Source organism: Chelonoidis abingdonii, chromosome 2 (assembly GCF_003597395.2).
Source record: "Chelonoidis abingdonii isolate Lonesome George chromosome 2, CheloAbing_2.0, whole genome shotgun sequence".
NCBI lineage: Eukaryota > Metazoa > Chordata > Testudines > Testudinidae > Chelonoidis > Chelonoidis abingdonii.
This window is the reverse complement of record NC_133770.1, coordinates 269,376,159-269,390,845: the sequence shown is the minus strand read 5'-3', so window position 1 is coordinate 269,390,845 and position 14,687 is coordinate 269,376,159. Positions and strand designations below refer to the sequence as shown.

General features: G+C 43.8%; 1 protein-coding gene across 2 annotated transcripts in view; it reads right to left on the bottom strand.

Annotated features, from left to right (window-relative positions):
- The window catches only part of EMC2 (ER membrane protein complex subunit 2), a 60,959-nt gene extending 52,193 nt beyond the window's left edge, over positions 1-8,766 (bottom strand). For both annotated transcript variants that reach the window (XM_032800317.2, XM_032800318.2), the window contains exon 1: positions 8,668-8,766. In XM_032800317.2, coding sequence (XP_032656208.1) covers positions 8,668-8,707 — 40 coding nt within the window. In that variant the 5' untranslated portion in view covers positions 8,708-8,766. The remainder of the gene's footprint in view (positions 1-8,667) is intronic.
- Positions 8,767-14,687: the final 5,921 nt, after the last annotated feature.

Sequence of the window (14,687 nt, the reverse complement as noted above, 5' to 3'; positions counted from 1 at the left end):
ACTATTCTAGACATCAGCAATGACCACCTACTAGGCTGTGCTTATAATACCTTCAATTTAGAATATCAATTTTTTTCTCTTTTGTATTCAATTTTCTCCAATTCAAATTCATGAATGTGACACACTCCACACTGACATTAACATAGGAATGCTGCTATTGATTTGCTTCAAAAGATGGTACTCAAAGAGAACTAAAAAAGCCCACCTAAATTAACTACAGAACTGAATGTCCTAAATAGCATTACTGTAGTGTTCAGGATTGGAGATCCTTTGAGGCACTGAACACTCAAAGTACGAGTTCATTGCCTGACCCAAGAACTTACAGAATCTAATTTAAAAAAAAAAAAAAAAAAAAAAAGATGCAACAAGTGAATGTATCAAACAAAAGTAGAAGGAAGGATGAGGTAACAGCGGCAGGAATTGCACTGTCACTTCCACGCCTTGTTTCATGCAGCTTCCTATGCAATTAAATGTGAGCTCATCAAAATGCCCCTCCCCTCCCCTCCCCTCCCCCCCCCATGGGGGTGGGGGGAGACGGATAGCTCAGTGATTTGAACACTGGTCTGCTAAACCCAAGGTTGTGAGTTCAATCCTCAAGGGGGGCACTTAGGGATCTGGGGCAAAAACTGGTCCTGCTAGTGAAGGCAGGGGGCTGGACTCAATGACCTTTCAAGGTCCCTTCCAGTTCTAGGAGTTTGGTATATCTCCAGTTACTATTATTATATTATTACATGGAGGTCCCTCTTAAACACCCACTTCCACTTTGTTGCCTACAGTGAATCACATTGAACTGTATATAAACCACGTATTAGTGGTTTCCAAACTTGTTCCACCGCTTGTTCAGGGAAAGCCCCTGGCAGGACTGGATGGTTTCTGCACCTGCCGCATCCACAGGTTTGCCTGATCGCAGCTCCCAGTGGCCTGGAGCGGCTAACTGCTGCCAGTGGGAGCCACAATCAGCCAAACCTGCAGACGCGGCAGGTACACAAACCGTTCCATCCCACCAGGGGCTTTCCCCGCACAAGCAGCGGAACAAGTTTGGGAACCACTGCTGTATATCAATTACCTATTATTATTATTCTCTTTTCCCTGTTCTCCAACTGTTTGTTTGTCATTGAACAGTAAGGTCCTTGGAGCAGGGTCCCCCTTTTTTAAGTGTATAGAAAGCACCTAGCACAGTGGGCACTACTGACAGCAACAACAAGGATACAGCATTTAGTATACAGTTCACTTTACCCAACTTTTCTACAACTTCCTTGGACTCTTTTCGCTATGTCCTCCAGCATTCACTCTGCTGGTGTCATTATATCAGCCCCATTGGAGCATGGAGCTTGATTAACGGAGGAGGAGGACTGGATAAAGCCTTTTTACAGCAGACTGCAGGAACTGTTTAGTTTTTACCACCTTTAGTTTGCAGTCTGGGCATGAAACAAGATTTAAATATTTTATGTACATCCATCCTAAAGAGAGAGAGGGAGAGAAACCCAACAACCTCACCCCTTCCACATCAGCTCCTCTACATGTGTGTCCTGTTCTTGTCTAGGGCTCTCCTCCAGCTGCCAGCCAGAGGAGACAACACTCACTGCTGCAGATTGTCAGCCTGACTTGCATGAAGACCAGAACATAAAAAAAATCAATTAATGTCATACTTCCCCTCAAATTTCAGGCTCATTAATGCCTGGTAACTACCACCGGGCTTTGAAGGTCAACTATTATGTCTCTGCTGAACAAACTGTGGAAGCAAATCCCAGAGTTGAGACACCTCTGTTGAGAATACCTCACCTTGGTAAACAAATCTAGGTACTATCAACTTGAGCATCCTACTCCTACCTGACCTCAGATATCATGTTAAAATACAGAGAAGCTGTTTCTGCAAAAGTCCAGATCCAAACTATGAAGAGCCTACTAATTAATTCTCAGAACATATTCATGAGGCAGGCAAGTATTTAACCCTATTTATAGGTGGGAAAACAAGATGAGAGGCTAAATGGCTTGCTAAAGATCACATAGCAAGTCTATGTTAGAATTCAGGTGTTCCTAGTTACTGGTCCTGGACAAAGCTCATGCTTCTCCTCCTAGGGTATCTTACTGACAGTTTAATAATAGGAGAAAAATAATTTCTCTGTTTCATTTCACTTAAAATATAAGCTGTAAGCACTTGATAAAGGAACTGAAGAGTGATTGCAGCTTCTTTAAGAACTGAGGCCTATCTTCGCTGATAAAAGATCCCTGTAGATTTTGAGATTGGTTTTTTTTTTAGTGTGTCCATCAGTAGTGTATCTCAAACTGGACAGTTATAAACTTCTACCAGGATAGATGCACGAATGTTTCAGTTTTCTTTTGTTTTAAGGAATCCCTTTTCCTGTATTCAAGTTCATGAATACACTGTGCTCATTTAAAGGGACACTAACAACTTGCTTCTTTTGAAAAACTGATTTCAAATAATTCAGTTTTCTGATAAAGCACCAACCCTCTAAATAGTGTGATTTTTTAAAATTTTATAAGTGACTTCTGCTCACCTAATGATGTTGAGAAGGGTCTTTTGGCCAGGTTCAAGAGTAAAACTATCAGTGCATCCCTCCACTTCCCTTTCTCTGTGTTCAAGTGTCTATCTCCTGTTCTGTTTCTGTTTTGCTCCTGCTGCTGCAATAATCTTCTTGCAGGGTCCCCATAAAAGCATACAGATGTGCTTCCCCTCCCAAGCAATAAAGAAGCATGACGACATTATCTTAGTGCAAGTGACAGGAAGCACAAATAATTATCAATAAAATAGCAAAACTGACAAAGGACTGTAAAAAGCATGAAATAAACAAAATCAGTAAAAAGCCCACTTCCCTCTCCTCTAATCTTTCAGTTATAGTGATCTTGTGTTATTTGTAACAATTGTAGAGGCAATGTTTTCCGATGGAAATGTGATCTCAGGTTGACAGTGTTCCTTTCAGATTCAGTCAAAGTAGTTCTGCTTGTGAGTCATTGAAAAGGAAGCAGCAGACATGAAATAAAAGCAGGCACCATTTTCAAATGTGTAGGTTATTGCCAGGTTATTTCCTTTTCCAATATCCCCCCATCCTCAAACTTAATCAAACAGAACCACCATCTATGTTCAGGGAATGCCTCCCATAAGTCTCCTTTTAAAATTGCTTACGTCAAAAAGTTCAACCCTTTCTTCAGAGGTTTAAAAAAAAAATTACCAGTCATGTAGTCATTCTCTGGCAATATATGATTGCTCTCTATTATATATTATCTAGTTTTAGGCCTCATTTACAGAGCCAAAACAACAGACATTAATAATAAGTTAACTCGATTATGGATCCAACAGATCATAATGCTATACAGCAGGGGTAGGCAACCTATGGCACAGGTGCAGAAGGGGACACACAAGCTGATTTTCAGTAGCACTCACACTGCCTGGGTCCTGGCCACCGGTCTGGGGTGCTCTGCATTTTATTTAATTTTAAATGAAGCTTCTTGAACATTTTAAAAACCGTATTTACTTTACATACAAAAATAGTTTAGTTATATATTATAGACTTATAGAAAGAGACCTTCTGAGAATGTTAAAATGTATTATCAGCACGCGAAACCTTAAATTAGAGTGAATGAATGAAGACTCGGCACGCCACTTCTGAAAAGCTGCCGACCCCCAGGGTGGATAAAAATCAATGATTTTTAAAAAAAAAACTGATTTTTTGATAAAATGCTTTTGGAGGAGAAAAAAAAAAAGCAAAGATATTTTTAATTAAGATACATTATAGCTCAAAGATACCTCATCACGGAATAGGATTACAAATTCTAATTCTATAGTCTGAGACAATGTATTCATGTAATGTTTAAGAAAAGTTTTGTAAATGAATTCCAATAGTTCATGGATTAGGGACCCAATTTATGGGGTTCCAGGGACTTCTGTATAGATTATTTAGGTTAATCTTTCTATCTACCCAATGGGACTCGGTATCTTCTAGACTGAGCACCATCAGATATGCTTAGTTTTGCAGTTCTCAAACTGTGGATTTGTGTCTCCAGAGATAACATGCTTGTTAACAGCTAAAATGTTTTTAAATAAATAAATATATAAATGTGAGAAATAACAGACCTCACTCTATTGTCCCTCTGCAAATTTGTGTACACAGAGTCAATCCCCCTAAAAGTGCAAAGTGTCAAAAAGTTCAATGAAGAGAAGATTGTTGGGGGTGGAATAGATCTGGACAAGGAGAAGTCTGGAGATAAATGTGAGAAAGGAGGGACAGGCAGTAGAAACAAAAGTGAAACAATTTGAGCAGCATATTCCAGAAGTCTTGAGGTCTATCTGAGTGTAGCTTTCATCGAGTTCTACCATACCATTCTCTCACTAGAAGGGAAAACCTATAATTGCAGCAGGCTGTAAGAGAGACCCAGTTTGGGACTATTTTAATGAAGTTCCTCCACCCATGGGTAAGATAGGCATGCATGCAAAATGCAAACAGTGCAACAATGAAATGCAATGCCTGCGTTGCCCGAATGAAATAACATCATGAGAAGTTTTCCTTTTCAGGAGAACGCTGCACTGAAGATGATGAAAGGAACGTGTCTGAACATGCAGGATCTTCAGGTTGGTAAACCTTTTTATTTCATACTTCTTTCTTAAAGACTGCCTGTCTTCCTTCTGGACTATTCTTGAATTCTCATTGAGCAAAAAATATAGTTGTTACTCTATGGTACTATCATTTTAGATGCAGTTGTGATAAAAAAATAAATAGCTGAAATAGGCAGATCTTTCTTTTACAATTTCATCTTTATAGTAGTTGTCATAAACAGATAAGTAAGAGTTAATAGAAAAGAAGTACGTCATATCTCTTTTGCCTGTAAAGGGTTAACAAGATCAGTGAGCCTGGCTGTCACTGACCAGAGGACCAATCAGGGGACAGGATACTTTCAAATCTTGATAGAGGGAAGTTTCTGTGTGTGCTGTTAGAATTTGGTTGTTGTTCTCTCCGGGTTCTGAGAGTGACCAGACGTGCAACCAGGTTTCTCTCCAATCCCTCCGATACAGGCTCTTATAAGTTCAGAATAGTGAGTACTAGGTAGATAAGGCGAGTTAGGCTTATGTTTGTTTTCTTTAGTGCAATGGCATTGCCAAGAGTCAAAATTTTATGCTGAAGGGATTTAATTGATACTTCGTACACCTACCTGAAGGATAGCTCTCCAGGACGTAACGAAAAAAACCCGGTACCTAACCATATAAATTACAAAGTAATTCTACTTTTCTCTCTTTAATTAAAAGCCCTCCTGTTAAGAACCTGATGGTTTATTCGCGAGACCGCCAGACTGGAGTCGATCCACACAGGAAAGTGGGAAGAAAGAGGGAAGGAAGAAAAAGGTAATTTTCTCGTGACAACTCCTCCTCTCTTCAGAAAGTTCTGATAGGGAGAGAGAAGGAGAGGAAAGAATTCCCAGTCTGTTTGACAATGAACACAGTAACCCACGAACCCAGAGGAATGTGGAGACAAAGGAGGGTAAGTGTTGACTCCTTTAAGATCCCAGATCCGTCGGTCCCCGCAACTGGGGGGGGGGAACAAGTAGACCAGGTACTGAAACCTGGTGTGTCAGCGCTACAGTTCTACTGGTAAGTAAGCTTAGAAATATGTAGCTGCCTTGTGCAACGCTAAGTGCGATGGAATATACAAAAAGATAGCGAGAGGGGCAGTGAAGCAGAGGATATACGCGAAATGACAGTAGTAATAATCATTAAATAACTGCATTGACTTATTTTGTTTAGGAGAGTCCATCCTCAACATACAGGATTCTGAAGATTATCCACCTTCAAGATCACCATCATTTTCTATAGTTTCAGAGTTATCTGCCAATGACAATGCTTCAATCACATCATATATGTCACATAGCCACAGTATATCACCTGTAGCAAAAAGAAAAAAAAAATCTCCATCATCCAGAAACAACCATAGATAAGTTTGTGATAAGAACCAGCAGATTACAAAAACAGGTAACTGATGACAAAATTGCCTGGTTTGTTTATGCAACAAACTCTTCTTTCCGTATGATTGAGAACCTCACTTCATTAACATGGTTCAGTTGTTAAGACTAGGATACAGTCCATCCAAAAGAGCAAATGTCTCAGGCAAATTGCCGGATGAAGTGTACAAATGAGAAATTGAGCACTGTGCAAAAGGTCTAGAGGGAAAAACTGTTAACCCGAGTCTTGATGGGTGGAGCAATGTCGACTACGATCCTATGGTATGTGCTTGTGTGACAACAGAAGGGAATGTCATCCTTAAACAATTGATACATCAGGAAATGTACACACAGCAGAATACTTACAAGTAGCAGTAAAAGCTATAACAACTTGTGGGAAAAAATTCAAATGTCTAGTATGCAGCTTGATAACAGAAAATGCTGAAAATGTATCCAAGATGAGAAGAAATCTTTAGAAAATAGAGTCCCAAGCTAATAACGTGCAATTAAAGTGCTCATTTGATGCACCTCCTAGCCAAAGTTTTCTAAATAAATCACTTTAAAAAAGTATAGTCTGTACTTTCTAAAAATGAAACCTACATCTATCTCTGAGTTGTGAAGAATATGTATTAAGGTTATAACAACCAACAAGAATGCACTTTATGTTGCAATCCATGATTAAATCGAGTCTTCCTGACTAGTGATTTAAATCAAGTCCACCCTGATGCTAAATGATATGGCATTTGTGGATGCAAGATTAAATGAGTTGTTTGTTGCAAAGTACTTTGAGGACTTTAGACAAAAGTCTCAAAGTAAAATAATTTTCTGTAATATGAAATGCACCTAGAAAGTGTAAGGATGAAACTTTCAGAAGCAACTACATGACTTCAAAGCACCAGTCCCACTGCAGCTTGTACTCATAAGTCACTTAGGAGCTTTTGAAAAACCAACACAATTCTCACAGACGCTGTAGGGAATTATCTGTCATTCTTGATAACATTCACAGGTGTCAGTTGCCTACAACTTTCTGTAAAGTTTTCTTCGGGGCTTGAAATTTTCCATCTATTTTCTTTTATTTGAAAATCTGAGTTAAATCTGTTCAGCCATTTTTAAGGCCATATCTACACTAAAAAGAGTTTGCCAGTGTAGACAAAAGCTTACACAAGAGTTCTTTTGCTGGTATAGATTATACTAATTCCCCAAATGAAATAAACTATAACATAGTGTAACTGTGTCTAAACCAGGACTTTTTGAAAGTACAGAAATGTTATTTTAAGAAAGTTACACCCCTCTACTGGAAAAGTTTCTAGTGTAGACCTGTCCTGAGTCATTGGACAATTCCAAGTGTAAGAGTGTAGTTTCTCATTAAGGCTAGTGGGCTGTCTGCCAACAGGTCTAGATACCCTGCAGGTTTAATAATAATGCAAGCTAAACATATTAGCAGAAATTCTGTAACAGAGCACAGGTGCAAGGTGGTTTGGGAAGAAGTTTGGAACAGGAGTCCTGGTTCCACACGTGATATTATAGCCAGGGAGAGAGAACAAAGTTTTCCCTGCCAATCCTCATTTGGGAGAAGCTGGCAAGCAAGTAGCGTAAATATTGAGAAAAAGGCCAGGAACGGGGATGGGGCAGGGAACAGTGGGGAAAAGGATAGGACAGGCAGCAGTGGGGAGGGGAAGAGAAGCGCAATGGGGGAGGGGAGCAGGAACGCTGCATGTGGTATCCCCTCAGCAGAAGCCGCTGGGGATCCACTGTTAAGCACGCCTATTGAATCCCCACTCCAATGAGCCCACAAACCACACACCTAGACCTCCCCAAGCTCCCCACACCACATTTGGGACCTCATCCCACTAAGCCACACCCAACTGCACCCAGACCCCACCTCCCTTGCAGGGCTCCATTTTCCCACAGCCAGATCCCCTCTGCACAGCCCTAACCACCTTTACCTGGACCTCTCCTGCAGAGTCCCATTCCCCCTGCACTGAGAAGCCCTGAATGAGCACCTGTGCCTTCAGATCCCCGCACCCAGATTGGCCCTCACAGAACCACCCCCACACAAAGCCCCTCCAGACTTGAAGCGTGTTAAACTGAGCCTGCCTGCTCGCACGTAGCCCACAAGATGCTTCTGGGGCAGGCCCGAAACTTGTGCTGTGTCATAGTCAGGTGCAGCCTCACCCCCCGAGTCCCTGTCCCGGGAAGGGCGCACTCCAGGGGCTGCAGGGTGATCTCCCACGTCCACGCAGCCAGTGCCCTGTGCTCCCCACTGTCATTCTGGAGCCACCACGTTTATTTGACAAATAAAAGTTGCAGCATTTTAAAATACTTGCAGAATTTTTGCTTTTTTGGCACAGAATCCCCTCCCCGGCAGGTACCAGAACCTCCCCTGCCCCACAGCTCGGCGTTCCAGCGGCGCATTCAGAAGCCCCGCCTGGGGGAGGCGGCTGCTCCACCCCAGAGCCAGCGCTACGACGAGCCAGGAGCACAGGCCGGAGAGCCCGGGGTACGAGGCGGGGAAGGGCTGAGGCTCCCCACTGCCCGCCCCGCGGGACTCCCAGGCCCACTGCCAGCTGGGAAGGCGGCGGCCGCTCGCGGGGAGCTCAGCGCACCCCGCAGGCCCCAGCCAGAGGAGACCCCCAGACCACGGCGCCCCCCAGCCGGGCAGCCCGTGCTAATGACCCGAGGGAGGCAGGTCATTCCCCCCAGCCCGGGAGCTGCTACCTTCCCAGGTCACATCGTACAGCTCCGAAACCTTCGCCATCTTGCCGGCGTCACGTCCCCCTCCGCGCCTCGGCGCGATCACTCTCTGAGCATGCGCCTGTGAGCTGCGCACGCGCAATGATGTCTGCTGAAGCCTCTGCCCTGCCTCGGGCTTTGACGGGGCTCCAGGCTGTTAGGCTGACTGGCAGCGGGATCGGGGAAACGTGGCTGCGCAGGGGCGGCAAACAGCTGGAGGCAGGGGGAGGCCGGGGCGGAATCAGGGGTGGGACTGGAGCTGGGGTGAAGCGCGGGCAGATGGGGGAACCCCGGGCAAAGTTCCTGCGAAGAGAGTGCGCTCTCCCCCGTGGCAGCAGAACTAGGGGCTGGGTGGCAGAGGGGCTGTTTTCCCCATCTGGGCAGGCAGGACGGTACCCGCTTCCCAGGGCTGAGTGCTACGGACTCAGCGCAGCCCCGTGCCTGGACAAGGCCGGGCTCATCGATTTGCAAGGATGGGTTGAGCTGCTGAAGGAGACTGGATCTGGTGGAACATTTTACGTACACGCACACCCCTAAAGTCTGTGATGCTCGTACATATTTGTAGTGGTTAAAATAATTGGTTATTAGATAATATGTCTGCATAAAGCCTCAGAGTAGCTTGTCTCAGCTGCTGTTCTGACTGCCTGCATTGGACTGTCTTTTTCCTGTAGTCCACTGTCAATGTAGTTTCATGCCTTTAAATTCTTTACTTTTTAAAATATTATTTTTATTACTCTTCTTATTCTTAGCACTTCATCACTTACCTTCATTAATACTGTGCAGCTGGATGACGTGCTATTTAACTTATATTTTAATACTAGATCGTCCTTGAACATATTAATAGTTGCTAGTAGCTTCAGCAGTCACATCTGACAATATTTCTAGAATAATTCTTCCTGTGTTTTTACTGCAGATTGTCATCTACAATTTTTAATTCTTTTTTTATAACAGATTTATTCTTTGCGATCACATGACTTCAAGGCTGACTAGTTTCCTGGGTTAGTGTCAAAACTTTAGCTTCCTTTGATCTGCCAATGGAGATTGCCTGTGTCAACTGTTGCTTTGTCCATATCCATCACCCTAGTGCTTTTTCATGCCACCATTGTGTGTAGAACTGCATTCCCAGATATTAACTAGAGGCCAGATTTTTAAAGGTTGAAAACATCTAGATATGTGGTTTCCAACCTTTTTGTGGTCAGTAGCACTAGAAGAGTGTGGCGGGCACCAACAATTTTTCAAGGCTTAATTTGTATTTGTACATTAAATAATATGAAAAAATTACATAACATATGAATCCATAAGCTAAAAAGGGTAATTTTACATATAAAAAGGTATGAATTAAATTATTCGGCAATTGCTCTTTCACCTTACCATGTGAATTTGCTCTTTTTTATCTACCTCTAAGAAAAATTAAGGAGTTTTTACAAAATAAATATCATAAACAGTTTTCATCTTATTTATTTTAAAAAAGTAAAACATTGTTGAACTGCTGGTCCAAATATATTTATTATTCTTACTTTAACATAGAATGAAGCCTGCAGCCCCAGAGTACTCTGTCCCCAGCAGACGCAGGGCCCCGGCTTCTCTCCCCTGTTGGGCACTAGGTGGGCCCTGTGCCTGCCGGGGACAGAGAACACCGGGGTCTGCAGCCCTGGAGAAGCCGCAGCCCTGCGCCTGCCAGGGACAGAGAACACCGGCACCCGCAGGCCCTGGAATTCTGTCCCCGCCAGGCGTGGGGCTACGGTTTCTTTCCCCTGCTGGGCACTGGGCGGGTGCACATAAATGCCCCCAGTGGGCGCCATGGCGCCCACGGGCACCGCGTTGGGGACCACTGATCTAGATGCTTTTAAAAATCCCACCAGTGACATAAATGCCTTTAGAAATGTGGCCATAAGGGCACTGCACTATCTTGTATGAAACCCTTCTGAAAGCCAAATTTCTACGTGTTTTTCACTAAACATAGTAAAGGCAGATTGAACCACAAGAATTCTAAAATTACCCCAAAATCATGAAATTTTTTAAAATGGTTAGTTTGTTGTTTTGTTTCTGAGTCTTTAGGGTGCAGTAACATACTTTCACTGTTACCTCTCCTAAACAGGGGCGGCTCCAGGCACCAGCACACCAAGCACGTGCCTGGGGCGGCAAGCCACGGGGGACACTCTGCCGGTCACCGTGAGGGCGGCAGGATGGTTGCCTTTGGTGGCATGCCTGCGGAGGGTCCGCTGGTCCTGTGGCTTCGGCGGACCTCCCACAGGCGTGTCATCAAATCTGCGGGACCGGGGACCTCCTGCAGGCATGCCACCGAAGGCAGCCTGCCTGCCGTGCTTGGGGTGGCAAAATACCTAGAGCCGCCCCTGCTCCCAAAGAATCCATATACCTAAAATGGTTGTACATATCTATAACATTCAGTGCTGCTTTGGACTTCCAGAAATATGTGATTTATCACCCCCCCCCCTTTTAATTTAAATTGTATTAAAAAATCCTTATTTCTGTAAGTAATCACCCATCCTGCAAACACTGCAGAGGCAGATTAAGATTTATTGGGCACTGTGCACAAAGAACATTTTGGCTCCCCATATCTTGGGGACCAAGTGATGGCAGAACTAGGGGGGGGAAAGAAGACAAGGTCCCTTTACTTTTAAAAGTGGGGAGGGCCATGCCCCCCCATTTTTTAACATTGACTTAGTAGCCTCGGGCAGGAACGGCAGCAGCAAGTGCTGTGCTTCATGGCAGGGGAGCTGATAAGGTGATCAGCTCCCATGCCACGAAGTACAGTCCATACGTGTGCCGCCAGCCTCTCCCCAATGAGAGGCTGAGGTGGGCCTTAGCCACCCCCTTGCCATGGTGCCGTGCCTCCTGCTCCTCATTTTCCCTGAGGCCTCACCCCCTTCCCAGGCCATAAGGCAGAGCCAGGCCGTGGTAAGAGCTGCCAGAGAGCCCTGGCTGCTGTGAGGTGGTCCCGGACTCTCCACATGCCCCGGGTGGCATGCCTCAGAGGGAAGGGACACAGGCCAGGGGCTGCTCTCAAGCACCCTGACCCCCCGCTCAGGGCAAGTGGAAGGTCTGGGGCTCCCCACAGTGGCCCAGGCTTCCCGTGTGGCTCTTGCTACAGCCCAGCTTCTGGCCTGGCTAGAGGCGGGGCCTCAGCGGGAAGAGGAGGGGCAGGAGGTGGTGCCACAATTCCGACACCAGTGGCTCCCTCACCTCTCCACAGGTTCTGGCACTCCTGCGAGGAGTTGTGCCAGGGTGTCAAAAGTTGTGACACCCTGGCACCCCAATATACACCATTGTCATGTAATTAGGATATGTTTTGTACAAAATATGCCTTGTGTGATATCATTCTAAAAGTTGTGATCTGCTAAACAGTAATATCTCGTTGGATTGTATGTGCTACTGGCGTATGTGAAGTTATGAAGTTTGGCTTTGTATGTATTACTGAAACATATGAGGTTGAAAACACCCACAAGCAGCCTTTCAAGCAGAACAGTAAAGAGGCCAAACAATGTTAATGGCTTATTGAGGAAATGCACACAAGCAACAAGGATTGCCTCAGGAAGTGTGTACAGTACAAACCTCTCAGAGATAGTACTACACAATGGGAACTGTTTGACCCAGGTCACAGCAAAAGAGCTTTCCACTAAAGGGGAAAATGACATCATGATGGTACTTCACTCTCCCTACAACAACACCTGGAAACATATGAGGGGCAAGGACTGAACTGTGGGAAGTGATGGTCCCAGGCTAGAGAGATTTTTAGCCTGTGTATGAAAACCTGTTAAAGCCAAGGCAACTTGTGCCTTAAGAATCTGCCAGCCTGTTTATCCCTCAGGGTGAGAATTTGCTAATTCTGCTAATTTGCTAATAATAGTGTGTTAAGCTCAGTTTGCGGTTTTGTTTATTTCCTAAAGTAATCTGCTTTGATCTGTTTGCAATCACTTATAATCACTTACAAATCTATCTTTTGTAGTTAATAAACTTATTTTTGTTTTGTCTAAAACCAGTGTGTGGAAATTATAACTTGGGGTGGAAAGCTGTTGCATATATTGCTCCACATTGAGAGAGGGGGCGAATTTTATGAGCTTACACTGTGCAGTTCCCTGTGCAGTGCAAGATGGTATAATTTTGGGTTTACAGTCCAGAAGGGGGTGCGCCTTGGCAACAGGGAGGTGCCTTAGCTGAGCCTTCCTATGCACAGATGGTCTCAGCATCTGTGTGTAAAGCTGCAGTTGGGTGTGTCCCTATCTGTGTGCATGTTGATGAAAGAGCAAGCTTGGAGAGCTTGGCAACTTATCACAGCACCACAGTGTGAAAGGGAGCCCAGGCTGATGGGTGAGGCAGGCTCAGTGGTACCCCAGTTCCAGGTGGCACCTGAGGGGAATCCGTCACACCCATGCATTAATCTGTGACTGAAACACTGGAGTACATACTTTTCGATTATTTCAATTGTTGCATACATAGATGCTGTTATTCTACCAAATTGTTTATATTTCTAATTGCATATCTTTTATAGCTTTTTATTTATGCTACATATTTTGTTAGGATATATTCTCATTCTGAAAAATTCACAGTTTTGTACTACCAAAAATCAACGATTTTTAAAAGTGAATTATTCTGTCACTCCTTTGCATTGGTCTGGGGGGTGTGCATAATGGCAAAACTTAAGTGCCTTGTCTCCACTATGGTTTTACAGAGGGACAGCTAATGCATGTTAGCTAGACAGCAGTAAAAAAAGTACACATTTTCTTAACAGTGAGGACACACAATATAATGCTGACTCAGAGATGTTTAATGCACCATTATTGTTTGTGGCTTGACAGTTCTGATTATGTTGATAACCGTTCTTTTGCCATCAGAGTATTTGCATATGAATGTCTGCAGCCCCCCACTGGAGTGGTTGTCATGGAAAACATCTGTAAACTAAAGGGATTAATAAAGGCTTTCCCCCCTCAATTTCCTTTATTCCTTTCCCCATTACTTACTAAGGGGCTTGTCTACATGGTTACCCTGAAGGCGTAAAGTTAATAACCATAAGTTACAATGCCTTATCCCCTGTGTGGACACTATCGTTCAAAAGTGTCTTTAGTTTAGACAACAGCAGTCAGGGTCACCATAAAAGATTGCAGCAGTCCTTCCCCAAAACACTATTAATCATCAGACCCTTTACCTATCTTGAACATTTTAAAAATGTTGTATAGTCCAGGTGTAGCCCACGTTTGATTGTTCTCTAAGTCCAAAAAGGAGAGAAGCAGTGGAGCACTCATCTTAACTTTCCTGAGAGTTACCCTCTGTAGAAACATCTTTACACTATTTCACAGGTGTCAGTTTTGGCCTGGCAAACGTTCAACACACGGTTTAAGGTTCAAATTTAAGGTGATCTCACGGCTTCTCTCTACCCTGTGCTGGTCAGGACATCTTTCATGATCAGGAGAATGAAGGTCTGACAGTGTTGTGGTATATCCTGATGTGTTTATAGAGGATGTTGGCCTACTTGTACAGTGATCCCACTATAAGTAATGTATAGAATTGATGGCACTTTTTTCCATTCGAATTAACCAATTGGTCTACATTTTTGGTGATGTAAACTATAAAGTGTCCTCTTTGATCTTAGCTTCTACCTGTACACTAACCATACATGATGTAAACCTTATTTTTTACTAACTATGTGCCTCCAAGAAAATTTAATTTGCAAACACCACATTCTCTCTTACTCTTTTCTTACCTTTTGATGGTAATATTAATGAGTCCACCATTGCGATATTCACAAAGGTGTGAGGACACGTCCTATAGGCTGCAACAGAAACATTTTCACGTTTCTTAGAACATTGTGCTGTTGTGTCTCAGCACAGGTGCTGAGTGCAGGGCTGATCACCTGGCCCAGAAACATCCAGAAATAGGGTGTAAGATCACCTGACCCAGAAATAGGGTGTGGCAGCTATTAGACATATTCTATATTTCACTCAGAAGCAGTATGGGATGTTTTCATTGTAGGTAAGCTGCCTGGCAGA